We start from the raw sequence: 20639 nt of genomic DNA, 5'->3' as shown, positions 1-20639 counted from the left end.
AAATGTTCACGATTCAATTCCATTTTTTGAAAGAGAAGAACTTTTCAATTTACTTTCAACAACACAAATAAAGCTATAATGGTAAATCGTCTGCTGAATTTACGTTTAAAAATATCAAACTTTTGATTAAAATCGTCTCCGGTCGCCTAGCAACACTTACTGTTGCCAAGGTCAGAAATATAAATAGCAACCCTCGTACTTGGTGATCGTAGGACAAAAACATTAATTTCGCAATCTTTGTGTGCTTTTTTTTAACATTGAATATTTCACTAATTTGATGATATTTCTGTTTTGTCCCTTTTGAGACATTTTGCTGCAATATATTTAATTAGCTTGAGTAACAAACGGTATAATAGCAGATGATAAAGCGAAGTAAGTGACTGAAAAAGAATTCACTCTTTGCGTTTGGCGCGCATTAAGGGTTGTCTCAATTTTAAGCACGGAGATGTTTCTTCTCTTATTCCAGCGTTGAAATGAACTCTGCGCTCGAGGAGGTAGAGCCAAGAGCCAACTCCTGGTGAACGAATTATACTTCTGCGTTGGCAATATCTGGATGGTGAAAAAAATTTGTTAATATACTGCTTAAAACTAATTAAGGAGTTAGAATTACAGGAGGAGTTGAAGAATTAGAATATTTAAATATAGTTGGGTTGTGCATTAGGTTTGGTTACCACTGCAGTTTATATGTTGTATAAGATAATTTTAAAAGGGGACCAAGATGATAGCCAAAGGTGGCTAGTTTTTAAAAAAAAATTAAATGTTAAAATAATTTATATTAAATTATCATAGGTACAAAAAATAATGAATTTTTATTATAAAACTTCAATTCATTATAAATAAGTGATAGATTGATATTTTAAAGTCAAGATTCCTTGATCCTAAAAAATTTAATCTATGAATTTGTTTCTTCTTGAATTGAATCTTGCTTTTTCTTACTTAAATCTATGAATTTGTTTATTCAAGAATTAGTGTTTATGTCTAAATTTTTTCTAATAACATTTCAATTTGAAATATCTTAGATAAAAGCATCAGAAACGCAAAAAAAAATTGTAAATGTTTATCTCAAAACCCAAATTTTGTCTGAAACTAAATGATATATCAACATTCTAAGACTTTGATTTCCAGATTCTAAAGGTCCCGCAGTGGACTGATCGTTAAGACACGGTTCCCAGCAGATCACCGAAGTCAAGCATCACTGGCTGCGGTCAGTGTGCGGGTGGGTGACCCACTTGGATCAGTCTGCGTAGGGACCGAGGGTGTGCGGTATTGGTCCTCGTTAAACTGTGCTATCGTAAAGTGCTCGACTTCGCGTGCAGGTCGTTGGGCTACCGAAACGGGAGTGCCATCCCCTCCGCAGAGGATCAAAATTGTGATGGCATGTCTTCGGATCATCCTCAGGGATGTTTCCCAGACCGTCACCAATAGCCCATTGTGCAGCTCTAGTGCGACATAAATGAACTACTACTACTATTACCAGATTCTAAATAATTGAATAACTTAAATTTATAAATTTGTTTCGTCCAAAGTTTAGTCTTAATGCAAAAAAAATATTTCAAATAACTTAGCTTAAATTATCATCGACGGAAAAAAAATCTAAAATTCTGATCCAATATAAAGCTAAATAATTCAAATCAAAAAATTTCAATGATGAATTTTTCAATCTTCTATGAGCTTCAACCCATGAATTTGTTTACTTTAGATTTGGTGTTTATGTGTAAATTTTCTGTAATAATATTTGAATTTCTAATATCTTTGATAAAAGTATCAGGAGAGCAAACAAAAATTATTAATATTTATATTCAGAAACCTTAACTTTATCTAAAACTAAGTTATACATCTATAATCTAAAACCCTAATTTTTTTTAATCTAATTAATTTAACAATTTAAAAATCTATGAATTTATTTCGTCTAGAATTAATGTTTATGTCTAAATTACTTTAAATGACATTGAAATTTCATATATCTTAAATTATTACAAAAGTGCAAAAATAAATAAATAAACCAAAAATTATTTATTCTATAACATTAATTCAATTCAAAGCCAAATAGATACATCCATATTGAAAAAAAAACCTGTTCATTTATTTATTTGCCATAAATAGTTTAAGAGCCTAAATCTATAAATTTATTTAGTCTAGAATTATTCTTTACTTCTGAATTTTTCAAAATGACATTCAAATTTCAAATATCCTATATTAAACTCCATCAAATAAATAAATATTTATTCTAAAACCACAATGTCTTGTGCACACCGTTTCTTAAATATCTCCAGAATAACGCATGAAACTATGAAACGCTTTCTCCTTTGAGACCCAATACTGAACTGCGAAGCAAGCAGGAAGCAAATTCTAGGAACACTAGAGGAGCGAAAGCAATTATTATCCAAATTTCCTGTTGCCATCCTCGCAATGAGTTTTTCTATCGAAAATGCAAGCCCGTGTCTCCTTTTTAATTTCCTCTCTAATGCGTGTCTCCTTCTCACGTCTCTTTTATTGCTGTTGCGAACTTCTCATTTATGGCAACAATCATGCTTGCAGACGATAAGAAAGAAATGTTTGAATTTTTGATGTGGGGGCATAATTTTGTAATGGGGAGAAGAGGTAACTCAAGATTGAAGAACAAACAAAGTTTCATTTGTATTCTCGCAATTTTCGTTTTCATTTCAATCTTGGCTTCCGTTCAAGATATATATAAATTTTTTTAAAGTTTATTTATTTTTTGTTTTGTTTCGTTTAAGTCGAAATATAAAGGTGGAAATAACTATTCGTCTTGATTAATGCAGACAGTTTGCGTCTGAAATAATGTAATGAAATATTTATGATTTATATTATTGTTATATGTTCAATTTCGAGTAGCTTTATGGTTTAAAATTTTCTTCATAAAAAGTAATGGGATTTTATTTTTTATAACTGATCAGCATGTCATGAATATTTATGACGTCAATGATTCTGCTTTTTTTATCCAGAAATTTTTGAGAATTTTTAGAGTAGTTTTGCGCTTTTTAAAATATTTTTCGAGATTTTGAATTGTTTTTTCCTTATTTCAGGAATTTTTGATAAATATCATGCATATATATTGTGAAAAGGAAATTTTTTATGTGGAAGTTAATTGAATTGGTTTTGATACGAAACTTCAAAATAATAACTTAACTATGAGATACTTCTGAAAATAGGTTTAACTGGTTTTCAAAAGAATTGTCTAAACCAAAACATCACATAGCGTTACTATAATGTGATGTTTCTGAAAATGGATTGAACTGGTTTTGAAACGAAACGTCGAAATAATAACTTAACTAAGAGATACTTCTGAAAATAGGTTTAACTGATTTTCAAAAGAAACGTCTAAACAAAAACTTCACATAACGTTACTATAATGTGATGTTTCTGAAAATGGATTGAACTGGTTTTGATACGAAACGTCGAAATAATAACTTAACTAAGAGATACTTCTGAAAATAGGTTTAACTGGTTTCCAAAAGAAACGTCTAAACAAAAACTTCACATAACGTTACTATAATGTGATGTTTCTGAAAATGGATTGAACTGGTTTTGAAACGAAACGTCGAAGCAATAACTTAACTATGAGATACTTCTGAAAATAGGTTTAACTGGTTTTCAAAATAATTGTCTAAACCAAAACATCACATAGCGTTACTATAATATGATGTTTCTGAAAATGGATTGAACTGGTTTTGATACGAAACGTCGAAATAATAACTATGAGATACTTCTGAAAATAGGTTTAACTGATTTTCAAAAGAAACGTCTAAACAAAAACTTCACATAACGTTACTATAATGTGATGTTTCTGAAAATGGATTGAACTGGTTTTGATACGAAACGTCGAAATAATAACTTAACTAAGAGATACTTCTGAAATAGGTTTAACTGATTTTCAAAAGAAACGTCTAAACAAAAACTTCACATAACGTTACTATAATGTGATGTTTCTGAAAATGGATTGAACTGGCTTTGATACGAAACGTCGAAATAATAACTTAACTAAGAGATACTTCTGAAAATAGGTTTAACTGATTTTCAAAAGAAACGTCTAAACAAAAACTTCACATAACGTTACTATAATGTGATGTTTCTGAAAATGGATTGAACTGGTTTTGATACGAAACGTCGAAATAATAACTTAACTATGAGATACTTCTGAAAATAGGTTTAACTGGTTTCCAAAAGAAACGTCTAAACAAAAACTTCACATAACGTTACTATAATGTGATGTTTCTGAAAATGGATTGAACTGGTTTTGATACGAAACGTCGAAATAATAACTTAACTATGAGATACTTCTGAAAATAGGTTTAACTGGTTTCCAAAAGAAACGTCTAAACAAAAACTTCACATAACGTTACTATAATGTGATGTTTCTGAAAATGGATTGAACTGGCTTTGATACGAAACGTCGAAATAATAACTTAACTAAGAGATACTTCTGAAAATAGGTTTAACTGATTTTCAAAAGAAACGTCTAAACAAAAACTTCACATAACGTTACTATAATGTGATGTTTCTGAAAATGGATTGAACTGGTTTTGATACGAAACGTCGAAATAATAACTTAACTATGAGATACTTCTGAAAATAGGTTTAACTGGTTTCCAAAAGAAACGTCTAAACAAAAACTTCACATAACGTTACTATAATGTGATGTTTCTGAAAATGGATTGAACTGGCTTTGATACGAAACGTCGAAGCAATAACTTAACTATGAGATACTTCTGAAAATTGGTTTAACTGATTTTCAAAAGAAACGTCGAAACAAAAACTTAAAAATACTAAAAGTATTAGACTCCTTTGATTGAATAGCGCTTTAAATTAAGAAAAAAAATCATTAACTAGCCTTAATTGCTCTGATAAATGGAAAATTATAAGTAAATGAAAAATATAAAGTAATCATAATGGTCTGCAAAAAAACAGCAAAATATGATTATTTAACTAATTATTATTCTAAACGATTGATGAAGCTTAATTATTTAATTTACCTTTGTTATTATGCCAAAAGATTAGTAATCAATTAATTAATCATCAGATCTTTACTAAAAAAATAGTAAAAGTAAGATTTATTTAATCATTGTTTTATCAAGGGATTATTAAAGTATAATAATTTTTATCATCATCATCGTTTAGTCAAATTATTAAAATATAATCGTTTAATTCAAAGTCTATGTTTTACGGTCGTTATTGCTCATTATGTTTAAGGAATCATCATAATTGTGATACTCATCATAGTTAGATAACGAGAAATTAGTATTTTTTTTTTATAAAGTTTGGTTATTTTTAATTTTAAAAAAATCAACCCTTTTGATCGAATAGCGTCAAACAATTTTGTCTGAAATAAGTTAAAAAAATGTATGTGATAAACACATTAAAAAATTTCGCAAAGATTCTGCAAAAAAAATGAACTAAGCTTTCACTAAAGCTTATTTTTTGCGCAAGTCTGCATTATTTTTTATGATCTACATAAAAACATGGATACTTTATCGAAAACATATTTTTAAACTTTTCAAGCCGCTTGATTTTGTAATAAAAATAATAAAATTATATGTCTTGTTTTAAAGTGAAAAAAGATAAAGTTTCATTATGCTCTTAAAATGAAATAGGATAGAAATTTATTTTTCATCGAAACGGAGCAATCTAAAAACTCGTTAAATCTCGCTTTACTCAAAAGCTATATATATAAAAAAAGTCTAATCTGCTAAAAAAAAAAGAGAGTTTTTTTTCGACTTTTATGAGCGGCTGTAAGCTGTAAATGTTTTTATCTCGGTTTTAAAGGGCAAATTATCTCTGCGTTAATTTGATTATAAATTTCGGAAAATTATTCCTATAAACACAATTTTTCGTTTTACTAATGAATAAATTGCTTAAGCTAAGAACATAATGGAATCGTAAGTTAATTGTGAAGATTTTGAATTGTTATGAACCACTTTAATCCAGCAAATGTTTACGAATATTCGATGCATTAATTTCTTGAAACATTAATTTTCCATTAGTAAAATATTAGGTGGAATATTATAATCAAGTAAAATATTATTTATGTTTTAGACTTAAAATATACTAAAAAATATTTTAATTTGAAATATAAGGGATACATTTCACTTTTAAGAAATATATCTGAGTTTATTTATTTCATCAATCGCAATTTTCATTGTATTTGAAACTTTCAATGAGTTATATTTCAATAAAACTAAGAAATTTACAGATACAACTCTATAATAAAGGAGTAAAGGTAAGAATAAATTTTTAAAAAATTAGCCCACGCTTTCCAATTCCCGAACTGATTTTCATTCATCATTGTTTTTTTTTCTGAAACAACGATATTTTCCGCAAAAACACAGAGCATTTTAATTTTGAAATTTAATAAGTAATTTCTTCGTTGACGTATTTCATAAAAATTCAAATCGGCAATCGCTCTTTATTAAGTTTTTATTTTTTTATTTTTAAAATTTCACTAAAAGTGTTATGATTTATGTCTTTCAATTTCATTCTCTTTCTTTCTTTTATTTTTATTTTTTGTTACTTTTGATTCACATCTACTCGAGCGCGAGTTTATAAAATAAAGAAATGAAATAAAGATCTAGTGTGAAAGAAATATGAATTTTCTGCAACAATTCGCGATCGCAACGAACTATAGGGGGCGTTGTTGTATGAGACGCATACCTGCGATTTCTATATGAACAGTCATTCAGTTACTCTGGAGACGTCGTTAATGTAGCGTGTAGCATTGCAACGTTCCTTCTTTAATGTGGCTTATTAAATTTAAAAAAGAAAAATGCTTGATCTTCTTTCTTGTACAACCAAAAACAAAATGGTATCTCTTTTTATTAGAGAAGGAACATCCAAAACACATCGGAAAAATATTTGTACATTAACAGAAAAAAATATGTATATTCTTATAAGAGTTAAAACCTAATGCCCGAGAAATAGTATTACTAAATTTAATGATATAACATGAAAGGCCCATTTAAACTTTACATTCTATAGTTTAAAGAATCATATTAGTTCAAAAATTAAAATGAACAAAAAGTATACATAAGCATCATAATTTTATGAAATTTAATTTTGTAAACAACGTTTTTTGACAACAATTTTTATCAAAAAATTTCAAGTTTCAATAAAAATCATTATTTAGAAACTAAGAAACGTAAAATAAAGAATGCTGACGAAACAAAAAAAAAAAAAAAAAAAACAATTCTTTTTTGTCGCCATTTTTAGTGCTACGAATATTCGTCTTTGGGATTTGCCAAAAACAAAACAAGATGCAATTTTATTTTTTCAGGAGGGAAATATTTTACCGAAAAAACGAAAATGTACCAATTCCCACAACATAAAACTTTATCTTGGTAAACGTACGTTTTGGAAATGTTATTTCATTTGGAATCTTATTCATCAGAGTTCATATGGCGATATGATTGTTTTGAATCTATGCTAAACTCTATATCGGCTCATTTTCCACCGAAATCCGATTAACTATTTTGATTTTAAATAAAGGGTTTTATTTTATGAATTGTCGCAAAAATTTTAAGTGTAGATTGGCGGCACTTAAAAACCGCCAAATCTGTAGCGGCGGTGGCGTTAATACGTTAGTACCGAATTTTTATTCCATACTTTTCTGAATCATATTATTTCAAGCATTGGAATATACAAGAAGTATACATAAACACATAATGTTATACCATTTAATTTTTCAAAAGTATTTTGAGAACAATTTTTATCAAAAAATTATAAACTAAAAAACGGAAAATAAAGAATTCTTAGGATAAAAAAAACGATTTTAAGAATTCTTAACATTGAAATAAAAACTTTCATATTGTTTCTTTTTTATTATTCTTATAGTTCTTAATCAGACGTAAAAAACCATTCTGTAGAAAACCATCATCAAATGAAAAAAAAAATATTTACAAGCAAATTTTTTATTGTAAAAATCATTGCACTTACCTGATTTATGATTCCCGGAGAATTCCAAAATGATAAGTTCCTTGTTTGAAAACTTTATTCTCAAATAATAGATACATAGTTTATGTCTTCATTACTTTTAGATAACATACTACACAGCAAAATTTTATAATTGATATGAATTTGAATATGTAGCTAAAAACAGAATAGCTGAATTCTAGTTGAACTTATTCTTTCAAAATTAAAAAAAACTTACCAAGAAAACGATTTAAATTAATTAAGAATCAGCACAAATGGCACTATTTCAAGTAACTTGGATAATTTTTTATTGTTGTTTTCCGAATTATATGGATACAGAAATATATACTATTCTATAACGAAGAAGAATATGCTATAACTATTACAATTCTGTATGTTCTGAATTCATATTTATTCACTGGAATGACGAAAGCAATGTTGACTTCACTTTAATTCGTAATGAATTGAAGACAGAAGAAATGCATTTTACCTTAATACACACATCTGTAACAGTATACGAAATCGGAAGTCATCAGTTGCAAGTTTGTTGATAATAAAAATTAAAAATTATTGAGGAATTTTTCTTCAAATGTTTGGCGTGTTCTGTTCCTGAAAGATTTACTAATATTCTGGAGATTTTTTTCAAGTTCTTCGGCCTTTTCCTTAGGGAAATTTTGTTTCTTATTTGCTGCTAAAAAATTGCGTCTGATTCAGTCAATGACTTTGATGGAACTAAATGAAAACGTGATAAATTAATGTCCGATATTTACAGGCTCCCGCTAGACGGCGTACTCGAGCGTTGCGATCGCGAATTGATAAATGACCAATATTTAAAGCATAAAAGTTTTTGAAAATAAATAATCAAAAAGCACTTAAATTTGCAATTCGCGATCGCAACGCTCGAGTACGCCGTCTAGCGGGAGCCTGTAAATATCGGACATTAATTTATCACGTTTTCATTTAGTTCCATCAAAGTCATTGACTGAATCAGACGCCATTTTTTAGCAGCAAATAAGAAACAAAATTTCCCTAAGGAAAAGGCCGAAGAACTTGAAAAAAATCTCCAGAATATTAGTAAATCTTTCAGGAACAGAACACGCCAAACATTTGAAGAAAAATTCCTCAATAATTTTTAATTTCTATTATCAACAAACTTGCAACTGATGACTTCCGATTTCGGATACTGTTACAGATGTGTGTATTAAGGTAAAATGCATTTCTTCTGTCTTCATTTCATTACGAATTAAAGTGAAGTCAACATTGCTTTCGTCATTCCAGTGAATAAATATGAATTCAGAACATACAGAATTGTAATAGTTATAGCATATTCTTCTTCGTTATAGAATAGTATATATTTCTGTATCCATATAATTCGGAAAACAACAATAAAAAATTATCCAAGTTACTTGAAATAGTGCCATTTGAGCTGATTCTTAATTAATTTAAATCGTTTTCTTGGTAAGTTTTTTTAATTTTGAAAGAATAAGTTCAACTAGAATTCAGCTATTCTGTTTTTAGCTACATATTCAAATTCATATCAATTATAAAATTTTGCTGTGTAGTATGTTATCTAAAAGTAATGAAGGTATAAACTATGTATCTATTATTTGAGAATAAAGTTTTCAAACAAGGAACTTATCATTTTGGAATTCTCCGGGAATCACAAATCAGGTAAGTGCAATGATTTTTACAATAAAAAATTTGCTTGTAAATAATTTTTTTTTCATTTGATGATGGTTCTCTACAGAATGGTTTTTTACGTCTGATTAAGAACTATAAGAATAATAAAAAAAGAAACAATATGAAAGTTTTTATTTCAATGTTAAGAATTCTTAAAATCGTTTTTTTTATCCTAAGAATTCTTTATTTTCCGTTTTTTAGTTTATAATTTTTTGATAAAAATTGTTCTCAAAATACTTTTGAAAAATTAAATGGTATAACATTATGTGTTTATGTATACTTCTTGTATATTCCAATGTTTGAAATAATATGATTCAGAAAAGTATGGAATAAAAATTCGGTACTTACTAAGTATTAACGCCACCGCAGCTACAGATTTGGCGGTTTTTAAGTGCCGCCAATCTACACTTAAAATTTTTGCGACAATTCATAAAATTTTTGCGACAAGTTTTATGTTGTGGGAATTGGTACATTTTCGTTTTTTCGGTAAAATATTTCCCTCCTGAAAAAATAAAATTGCATCTTGTTTTGTTTTTGGCAAATCCCAAAGACGAATATTCGTAGCACTAAAAATGGCGACAAAAAAGAATTGCTTTTTTGTTTTTGTTTCGTCAGCATTCTTTATTTTATGTTTCTTAGTTTTTAAATAATGATTTTTATTGAAACTTGAAATTTTTTGATAAAAATTGTTGTCAAAAAACGTTGTTTACAAAATTAAATTTCATAAAATTATGAGGCTTATGTATACTTTTTGTTCATTTTAATTTTTGAACTAATATGATTCTTAAAACTATAGAATGTAAAGTTTAAATGGGCCTTTCATGTTATATCATTAAATTTAGTAATACTATTTCTCGGGCATTAGGTTTTAACTCTTATAAGAATATACATATTTTTTTCTGTTAATGTACAAATATTTTTCCGTTGTGTTTTGGATGTTCCTTCTCTAATAAAAAGAGATACCATTTTGTTTTCGGTTGTACAAGAGAGAAGATCAAGCATTTTTCTTTTTTAAATTTAATAAGCCACATTAAAGAAGGAACGTTGCAATGCCACACGCTACACTAACGACGTCTCCAGAGTAACTGAATGACGGTTCATATAGAAATCGCAGGTATGCGTCTCATACAACAACGCCCCCTATAGTTCGTTGCGATCGCGAATAACTTTCAAGCAAATGGGAATTTAAAAAAAAAAAAAAAAAAAAAAAAAAAAAAAAAAAAAACATTTGATATTTTTTAAAAAAAACTAACGGAACGTGGATAGACGAACGTGTTTTTTTTTTTTTTGAAGTTATACTTCTTATGCGACTTCCAACAAGGTTGCGTTAAACGTTTAACGCTACATTTTTATTGGCGGGAATTCACGTGGTCGGATCCAGTTTTCCCTCATTCATTTCCATATTGTTTTGGTTCTCACTAGCATAAAAATAATAAAAGTCACAAAAGTATTGCTTTCTATAAATATTTTTTTAGTTTGATTTGATACACATACAATTTTATAGGGTATTATTTTTTATTTTCAAATTTAGTGGATAACAATTGTGAAAAATTAGTGAAAACAATCCCACGGACAATGCGACGGATTTAAGGTTATGTCAAGGTACGTCTCCAGTGAATATCAATTGACTGTTAGGTTTTCTCTTTTGAAATTACATTATGACGCATTCACATACATTATTAATACAAATGCATTTTCCATGGCGAGACGATGAGGCAACCACAAGCACTTCCACTGGTTCAAGAGGTCCACGAGGGGAAAATGCACAATATTACCGTTATTACAGAGCACGGATGCGAGCGGAGCAGGAAAAAGAGTCGTTGAATAGAACTAGTGATCCTTCTACGACTGCTGATTCTTCTACAATTAACGTCGCAGGTTACGAAGTTTAACTTCTTACTCGTGGAGGGACTCCACGCACAATTTTTTTTTTATTTTAAGTTCAACAGTTAAAAATTTTTGAGCTTATTCCATTGAACTACTACACTTTAATCCGGATCCCTTTTATCACACCTTCATAGCTTCAAGTTTATAAGTCTTATAGAGTTTGAGCAACAGAGCAATATACAAAACTAAAAATAAAAAAAAAGAGAGAGAAATTTTCAAAAAAGCACCTCAAATTGCAATAACTTTCGGGCAAATTGGAATCCAGAAAAATACCTCTTGCATACGATAAAAGCACATGGTCCTATGTAATCAGTAATGCGCATTGACCGCCTTTATTTCCCAGACTCGTTGATCAGAAAAAGTCGACAGAGTTTCTGATCGATTTATCATATCAAATATAAATTTACTATCAAGTTTCTATGCATATGTTAGTATTATTTTAAGGTCGTACCGGGATCGAACACCAGTTCCTCACAATAACTGCTCAATGTCGAGATGACTGTGCCACAGCGGCTCATGAAATAGTTAATAATTCAGCAGAAAAAGAGGGTTTAATGGAGCAAGAGTTGAATTTAAGCAACATTCTAAGTTTGTCGATCAAACGGCGACGGCTCACTTGGGTAGTTCGAACTTATATTTAAGAAAATTGGATTAATTCGAGGATTCAAATCTTTCTGGTAATTAAAAGTTCCAAATCGATATTTCATTTTTCTAATTAGATCAGAAAAATAATTTGATCTTCTCTCTTTATATATATGAATTACTTCTTAAAATATCGGACTTCAAGTCATTTCAAAAAGATTGATGATGTTTTTTCCTGTTTCTACTAAATTGCCCGTTTATGAGATCAAAAAAAAAAAAAAAAAAAAAAACAAACTCTGTTACTGCTAAAGACATTTAAAAATCAGTTTCTTAAGTAACTTCATATTTTTCAATAAATAAAAAGCAACTGAAAGAAATGATTTATACATCCGAAGTAAACGCTCGTTTGGAGTCTTTTGAAATTTAATACATTTTCAGAAAAGGGGGTTAGGGAGTTGAAGGGTTTTTTAGAAAAGTCCCTGTCAACGCTTATCAGAAAAAGAAGAAGTAAAGAAAGAAAAAAAAACATGGCTTTTAAAATAGCCCACTCCATCTTTTGAAAAGCGGGGCGTGAAAAATTCGAGAAACGAAAAATTGAATCGCGCTCCTTTTCGTAAGTGATCCATCATAAGTCAGAAGACAGAACCTTATTGCTAGGATCGCCTCTAATTATGACGTCACGAAAGTAAAAAGATACTTCCTTTTTTTAAGTCAAGCTCTGAGCTCTATTGATGCCTCAATAGTGACAGAATGAATATCGTCTGCGTCTTTTGGTTGTTGATCAATGGAGGATATTTTGCTTTTACGGAAGCACTTGGAAATGCAGGTAATTTATTAGATTTTTTAGAGAAATATATTCTATAACTCCAAGCACTTGTGTTTATGATATTTTCGTTTTTATCATTTCAAACATTTAATTACAATTGGTATTATTATTTATAACTAAAGTTGGCAGTGGTGGCAAAAGAAAATAATAAATTTTTTTTTAATCTTTTGCAAATTCCAGTGTTGATTTAGATTAGAACTCTAGATTTTAGAATTCAAAAATATAAACTTAAAAAGAAGTAAAATGCGGATTTCGAAATAATAAAAACGTAATTGTAAGGAAACGAGTTTTCTGCTCAATAAATAAGATGAGTAATGATAAAAGGATTTATTTGAGTTCGATGATTGAAAAAATTTATTATTCAAAAAGTAAAAAAGTTCTTTCTTTCAATCCACTTTGTTTTCCTCTAAAAAACTGATTTTGTGAACATTTATTTTTATTACAATTATCATATTACTGCTCTTATTCATTCTCTTCATTCAAACCATTGCATATCATTTTTTTCCTACATTTCATAACAAATAAAACATGTTGTTTGTGATGCATCATGGTTCCTTATAATCATGCATATGGGCATATATTACAGGCAAAATATGAAACCTCTGCGCATTCTACCAAATACTATAGACATATTACAGAATGATTCTATATGATCTGATGATTCTAGGCAAATTATATTAAAAAAGAATCTTTATACACTTTACTTAGACATAGTATATAAAACTTAAACCTTCTATAAAACGCTAAATGTTCTTTAGGTAAAATTTACGATAAGGCTATTATTTAAAAGACATAAATTCTTTATGAATGTAAATCAATTTTTCGAAAAAAAACTGAATACTACCATTAAAGAGGACTCTATATGTTTCCTGCACTGTGTAACACGCCAACATTCTTGCATTCACTGTGCAACACTGTGTAACACGCCAACATTCACTGTGTAACATTTTACCTAGACATAGTATATAAAACTTAGACCTTCTATAAAATGACAAATATTATTTAGGTAAAATTTACGATCAGGTTATTATTTAAAAGACATAAATTCTTTATAAATGCAAATGCATTTTTCGAAAAAAAGCAAACTGAATACTACCATTAAAGAGGCCTCTATATGTTTCCTGCACTGTGTAACATGCCAACATTCTTGCATTCACTATGCAACACTGTGTAACACGCCAACATTCACTGTGTAACATTTTACCTAGACATAGTATATAAAACTTGGATCTTCTATAAAATGACAAATGTTCTTTAGGTAAAATTTACGATAAGGCTATTATTTAAAAGACATAAATTCTTTATAAATGCAAATACATTTTTCACAAGAAAACAAACTGAATACTACCATTAAAGAGGCCTCTATATGTTTCCTGCACTGTGTAACACGCCAACATTCTTACACTCACAGTGCAACACTGTGTAACACGCCAACATTCACTGTGTAATATTTTACCTAGACATAGTATATAAAACTTTGACCTTCTATAAAATGACAAATATTCTTTAGATAAAATTGACGATAAGGCTATTATTTAAAAGACTTAAATTCTTTATAAATGCAAATATATTTTTCGAAAAAAAACAACAACTGAATACTACCATTAAAGAGACCTCTATATGTTTCCTGCACTGTGTAACACTCCAACATTCTTTACCTAATTCTTTTATTGAATATTTAATGACTTTTGTACTCCTCTTGTTTGTTATTTAGCATTCTACAGAATGCCTAGACAATGTGAGAAATGTTTGATTATTTCATACTTAGCCTGCCAGTTTTCAGTATGCCGAAATAATTAATCCCGATGAAATTAAAATTATAAATTATTTAGTTATTTCAAAAAATAATTCAATAAAAATCCTCTTAATTTTCTTCCATAGATATTTTTATTAAAGAATTTGCTTAACATTTCGATTTTAAGAAAATAAAACTGAAGTAAGCAAAAATTTCAAATTATAATTTGAATAATGTATCTACTTCAATAAAAATTATTCTTTTTTAGTATAAATTTTGTAATAATTAAATATTTATTCACAAAATATTAAATTTTTATTTACTATTTTATTATTCACAATTTTTAAAAAAACTAAATTTATTTTTCAAAGAATTCATTAAATTAACTGAGTTTTATATTTATAATTACCGTGAATGTTGTCCTCTTACATTTGGTAAAAAATTAAATCTCGAAGAGTTTAATAAGTGTTGCAATTCAAGAGTTAAAAGAGCACTCTAAAAATAAATGTTAAGCAGTTTTAACTTAAATAAATCTAATTTAATTTATGAAGCATGGATCAATTATGATTTATATTTCTAAGTACTTATATTTCTAACTTCATGGGTAATATATTTCCATTCCTCATTTTTTCAACCTCCGGTTTTCATCCAATGTAAATCGATAGCTCAAGTGCCAGTTTTAATTAAAAATGTAACATTCTACCAAATATCTTTCTCATTTTTATTTCCATTCGTAACAATATGCATTTTGTAATGAAATCGATTTGTAATAGAAAAATATAATAAAAAATAAAATAATATGATAAAAAATATAATAAAAAAATAAAATAATATAATAAAAAATATAATAAAAAAATAAAATAAAATAATAAAATGAAATAATAAAAAATATAATAAAAAAACATAATAAATAAATAAATTTACTTTTTACAATCCTTTTTAAAAAGAAACTGTTTATTAAATTAGGTATTTATTTTAAAGTGCAACAAGCAGCTGTTTGAATACTTTATGTTAATTAAAGCGGATATTTATTTTCTAATATAATATTTTCTCTACAATAAACTCAGAATTTGTATTTCCAACATAAACAAAGAATTAAATTAGATTTACTGTTGCTCTAATGGTTATTCATAAATTCAATATTGATGAATAATTCATAAATTTTCATGTATTTTTGCAGTAATTTAACAGAAATCCCTAATACAAATATATTTAAACTGTTGAAAGCAGAATTTAAAAGTATATAACAAGTCTCCTTTCATGAAATTAAAATATTTATTTCATTGATATTCCAATTTATTTTGTCAACTAACGTTTGTAAACATTTAAAATGTTTTAATTATTAAACGGAATAAATATGTTTGTAAAAGAGAACTGCAAATGTTTCAAAATATTAATAATGTATGTATATTCAACGAGTTGTTGCAAAAGTAAATATTTCACAATGTTCTACAGAACTTAAAGCAGTATTTGAAATAATGAATCATTTTAGACGCATTTATTATTATCTTCGATTGTAAGCTATTTATTGGATTTGCAACTAAGTTCCCACTTTTTTTTCAAATTTTAATACTCCGCATGTCATTACATTTGTTTGGAATAATGTTTTAGATCATTCGAAAAAGAAGGTTAGGTAAATACCTGAATCTAAGTCTTTTTTTTTTCTTTTTTTTGGAATTAATTTATGTTAATTATTCGATCCTTAAAATGAATGTCTAGTTAAGAAAAATGAGTTTTTTCGATATCTCTTATTTGTTTTTCAGATATCTTTCGTTATATATGTAGATTAGGTATGTTCGATATCTCTTTTTTGTTTTTCTTCGAAGGTGTTGTTCTCGTATGAAATTATGGTATTTTGTGAACAATATGTTATTTTGATAACTAATTCAAGGTGGTAACAGAAAATGCAGCTTTATAGTCACTTTTCAAAAATTAGATCACAATTGCTTTTCATATTCACTTTCATATCACACTTTGACTTTTTCTTCTCGACGTTTTGCACCATTTTCAGAATTAGACCGTAAGGGAAGCTGGCTGAAGTTGGACTTAAATACTTTTTTAACCCACCAAGTTCAACCCACCTTTAGAAAGCTCCCTCTATGGTATAATTCTGAAAATGGCGTACATGTCAAGAAGAAACGCAACAGTTTTGTGAATATGAAAAGCCTTTGTGATCTAATTTTCTGCATTATTTGGCTCATAAGAGTTTGCAAAAATTGAGAATCATTCATCGAATTTGATAATTTTCAAAAATGCTTAATAGTTTTGAACCTATTTATCGGGAAATAAACTTTAGTTTAACTCCCTTCACCAAGAAGACTTTTTTCTTCTTTGTAAATAACACCTCAAATCCATGCCATGTCCATTGCAGTAGCAGTTCCTGTATGACGAAATACTTCGTCATATCCAGTTAACAAGTTAAAATATTTAAATTATTCCTCCGTTCCAAAACTAGAATTATTCTTTATGGTAAGATAGTTTATGTTGTTTAAAATTATTTCTTAAGGGAGATCCACTTAAACTGTGGCTTGTTTATTTTTCTCGGCAAATGAGCTTCAAAGAAACATTGTTAATGAAGTTTCAAATGCCTCGATCAAAAGCTGCTCGTGTCATCTATGCTGCGTATGGAGAGAGTAAGCCATGGATGAAAGAACAGCTCGTATTTGGAGTGACAAGTAGATATGATAGGAGTGTAACTTTTGACTTTCAAGATGCACTTCGTTTTGGTTGTCCAGCTATATTGGAAAATTTTAATTTAAAGTAAGTTAAATATGTTTGCATAAAATTACTTTTGATTTTAGGTTTACGAATGCTTCTTCAAAACCAACTAAATCAAGATTTGATAAGAAACTTGGGAACACGTTATGAAATTGTACATCCAATACAAATCAGCCAATATTGGAGTAAAGGAGTGTCAACAAGGGATTCAAGTGTGGATGGTCGTGTAAGTTTTTATTAATTTTGTGCGGATTATTTCAGAACTTTCCTTTTTCTTTATCTTACTTCTGCTTCAGGACAATTTTTAATTTAATGTTAGAAGGTAATATTATCAAATTTAAAAATAAAAAGAACATGTAATTTAAATTTAAGATATTCCCCCCCCCCCAAAAAAAAAAAAATCAGGGTATTTTTTTGTTAAGTGCAAAACTAAATGTATGTGATTAACACTAAATATAAATATAAACTAGATATGTATGATTTTCAAATGAACTTTGAAACTAACTTTAATTCTAACAAAAACTTATTTATATTCCCAATGCTTTGAAACTTATTTATATTCCCGACAACGGATATTTCCTAAATAAATATTAAAACAGCAATTTGATAAAAATTATTTGAGATTTATCTTCCATTATTTGTATTATTTTTATCTTTTAATTTCTTTTGAATTTCAAGAGGAAAGAAGTGCTAATTTATTCCGACATCCCTATATGCACTACGAATATAAAGCTTTCTAACATAAGTTTTATATGATGCTTATTGAAATAGAAATTAGTCCGCATTGATAAATCTTTTCTAAGATAAATTTCACTTTATTAGCATGTTAGGATAACTTTAAAATTCGTCTCCCAAATTGACATAAGTGTGTAATTCTTTTGTCAACTTAAAACAAAAAATTAATTCTTCACGATTCTTTTGTATTTCATCTACTTTTCACATTTTTTCTTTATTTTTTTTATCTTAAATTTTATAGAGAAAAATATTTGAGTTATTATTAGTAATGCTTAGCAATTATAAAAGTCATATAAATACAAGTCATATAAAAAAATTGTCATATAAACTAAGTTTTTTTAAATTACAATTATAATTATAAGTACTTCGGATTTATATTTACGAAGTATTGATACGAAATATAATCAACACCAAGATTTAAGAAATAATGGAACTTTCATTTTTCAAAATTTTATAATCATTAGGGGAGAGTGGGGTCAATTGTAAAATTTTTTGCTTAACTATTTTTAACTAACAAAAAATCCAATATATTATCAGTATTAATTGACAGACGAGTAAAGTAGACTATTCTCTACTAGAAAAAAAATACCTTATTTTAAATGTTATTATATTAGTAATTAACAATTTTCGACAGTCGTGCACTTGTTACAATTGTCCCCACTTACGGGGTCAATTGTAACAGTTCATAAATTCAACTAAAACATAGTTAATTATACATATTATCATAGTTGTGATATATTTTTTTATTGATCAAAATAGTAGTGATATTTTAGGAGTAAAAATAATAATGAGCAGAGACCTAAAGGGTTAAACTTTTAACTTTAAGGGGTTAAAAATTTTAATTTATGCTGTGAAAGGTGACAAATAAAATAATGCATATGCAACATAATATAAATGATATAGGAAACTATTGGTGGTTCTTAAAGAGTTAAGTAATTGTTTGTAAGCATAAGATTATTTATTTTCAGCTGTTACAATCGTCCCTTTACTTATTGTTACAATTGTCCCCAAGACGCCATTTCAGCTTCATTTGTTAAAAACAATGCTAGTTAATTAACTAAACTAATCTTTTTTTTTTCTGAAATGTTAATTAAGGTGTCCACTTACATATTCGGTTAATAATTTTTATTTATTTAAACAAAATTACTTTTTAACAATATAATATTCTAATACCAAAAAAATTACTTGCGTAGCGTGAAAATATCTTTTGTGATGTAACTCTTTCAAAAGTACCTAGAAATGGTTGTCAGCAGGGGTGCACATGTAGATTTATTAAATACACTTTGTGCGCCACCTAAGAACCAAATCTAAAACCCGACACTCGAAATTTTTGCTCTGTTACAATCGTACCCTGTTACAATTGACCCCACTCTCCCCTACTGATTATGACATTTTATTAACATCAATTCTATGTTGGCAGATGATATTTTCTACAAATTCTTATTGTCAAAACAAATGTATTTTGATGATACATTCTCACAACCTGCTTACATCAAATGTACCAAGAACTGCAGTTGATTTAAAGAATCAATTATAGAAACGAATAGAGATAAAATATTCACTGTTTTCCGCATTTTTTAAAGCTTTTACTACACATATGTTTGCTATATATTTATTATTCCCAAACTTCAAAATTAGTTACTAAATCAATCAATAGATTTCACTGCTGACTGCAAAAACTATATAACAATAATGCATGACAAACCATTCAAATTGAATCAATCCTCAATTTGTTGCGCCATCTGTTGATAACCTTTTAAACTAATTTTTAAACTTAGGGATAATAAAGACCAAGTTTTTTAACTAGAACGCAGTAATCTGTAACTGTCTATATCGTTCTGTTTTTATTTAATTGTCTCTTTTCTAATCACCGGTTACTTTTGCGTGCCATACCTTATAAAATATAAAAATAATTATAAACCAAAACTCTGTTAATATTTAGGGACTTTTTCTTTGATGAAACATTAGATTAATGTTTATTAATCACCATAATGCAATGTATAACTTTATCTCAGATGAATTAACACAGCATTATTCCTTAGTTATCTCAGAGACAAAAACCTCGTAAATCATCATCAAATTTCAAATATATTAATGTATATTTAGTAATAATGTCAAATATAATAATATAATAATATATAATAACATAATAATTTCAACTATAATAATATAATTTCAAATATAATATTTCAAATATAATAATGGGAAAGACAGAATTAGATATAAGATCGCAGTTATACCATAATTGCTCAACAAATTACATCAGCATGTCTTTCAGTAAAATGACTTTACAAGCAATGAAGAGCAATTAGATGTTATTTAGCTAGTTGTCTTTATTTTTTACTTCCGTTACTTCATCTTTTCAGAATTCGTCAGGTTTCAATGTACGATTTCGAAAGAATGCCATTCAAAGTTTGGAGAAAAACTTTTTATTTCGACCTAGAAAACGTATGTGAAAATTCATCGATTGTAAATAAAATAAACTTTGATTTTAAGGCTACTAAATAAAATTTATATTCTTGAAATGTATTATTGTAGGAAATTTTTTTATTA

At 27.8% G+C, this 20639-nt stretch overlaps 1 protein-coding gene across 1 annotated transcript in view; it reads left to right on the top strand.

The window, feature by feature from the left end:
• The first annotated feature begins 12678 nt into the window (after positions 1-12678).
• LOC107447116 (zinc metalloproteinase-disintegrin-like VLAIP-B) overlaps positions 12679-20639 on the top strand; it is a 94150-nt gene continuing 86189 nt past the window's right edge. Inside the window, exons 1-2 of the mRNA XM_087152042.1 lie at positions 12679-12898; positions 17435-17577. Coding sequence (XP_087008168.1) covers positions 12823-12898; positions 17435-17577 — 219 coding nt within the window. The 5' untranslated portion in view covers positions 12679-12822. The remainder of the gene's footprint in view (positions 12899-17434; positions 17578-20639) is intronic.

This window comes from Parasteatoda tepidariorum, chromosome 9 (genome assembly GCF_982258835.1).
Source record: "Parasteatoda tepidariorum strain Cologne lab strain chromosome 9, Ptep-v5.0, whole genome shotgun sequence".
Lineage (NCBI taxonomy): Eukaryota > Metazoa > Arthropoda > Arachnida > Araneae > Theridiidae > Parasteatoda > Parasteatoda tepidariorum.
This window is presented reverse-complemented; position numbering and strand designations above follow the sequence as displayed.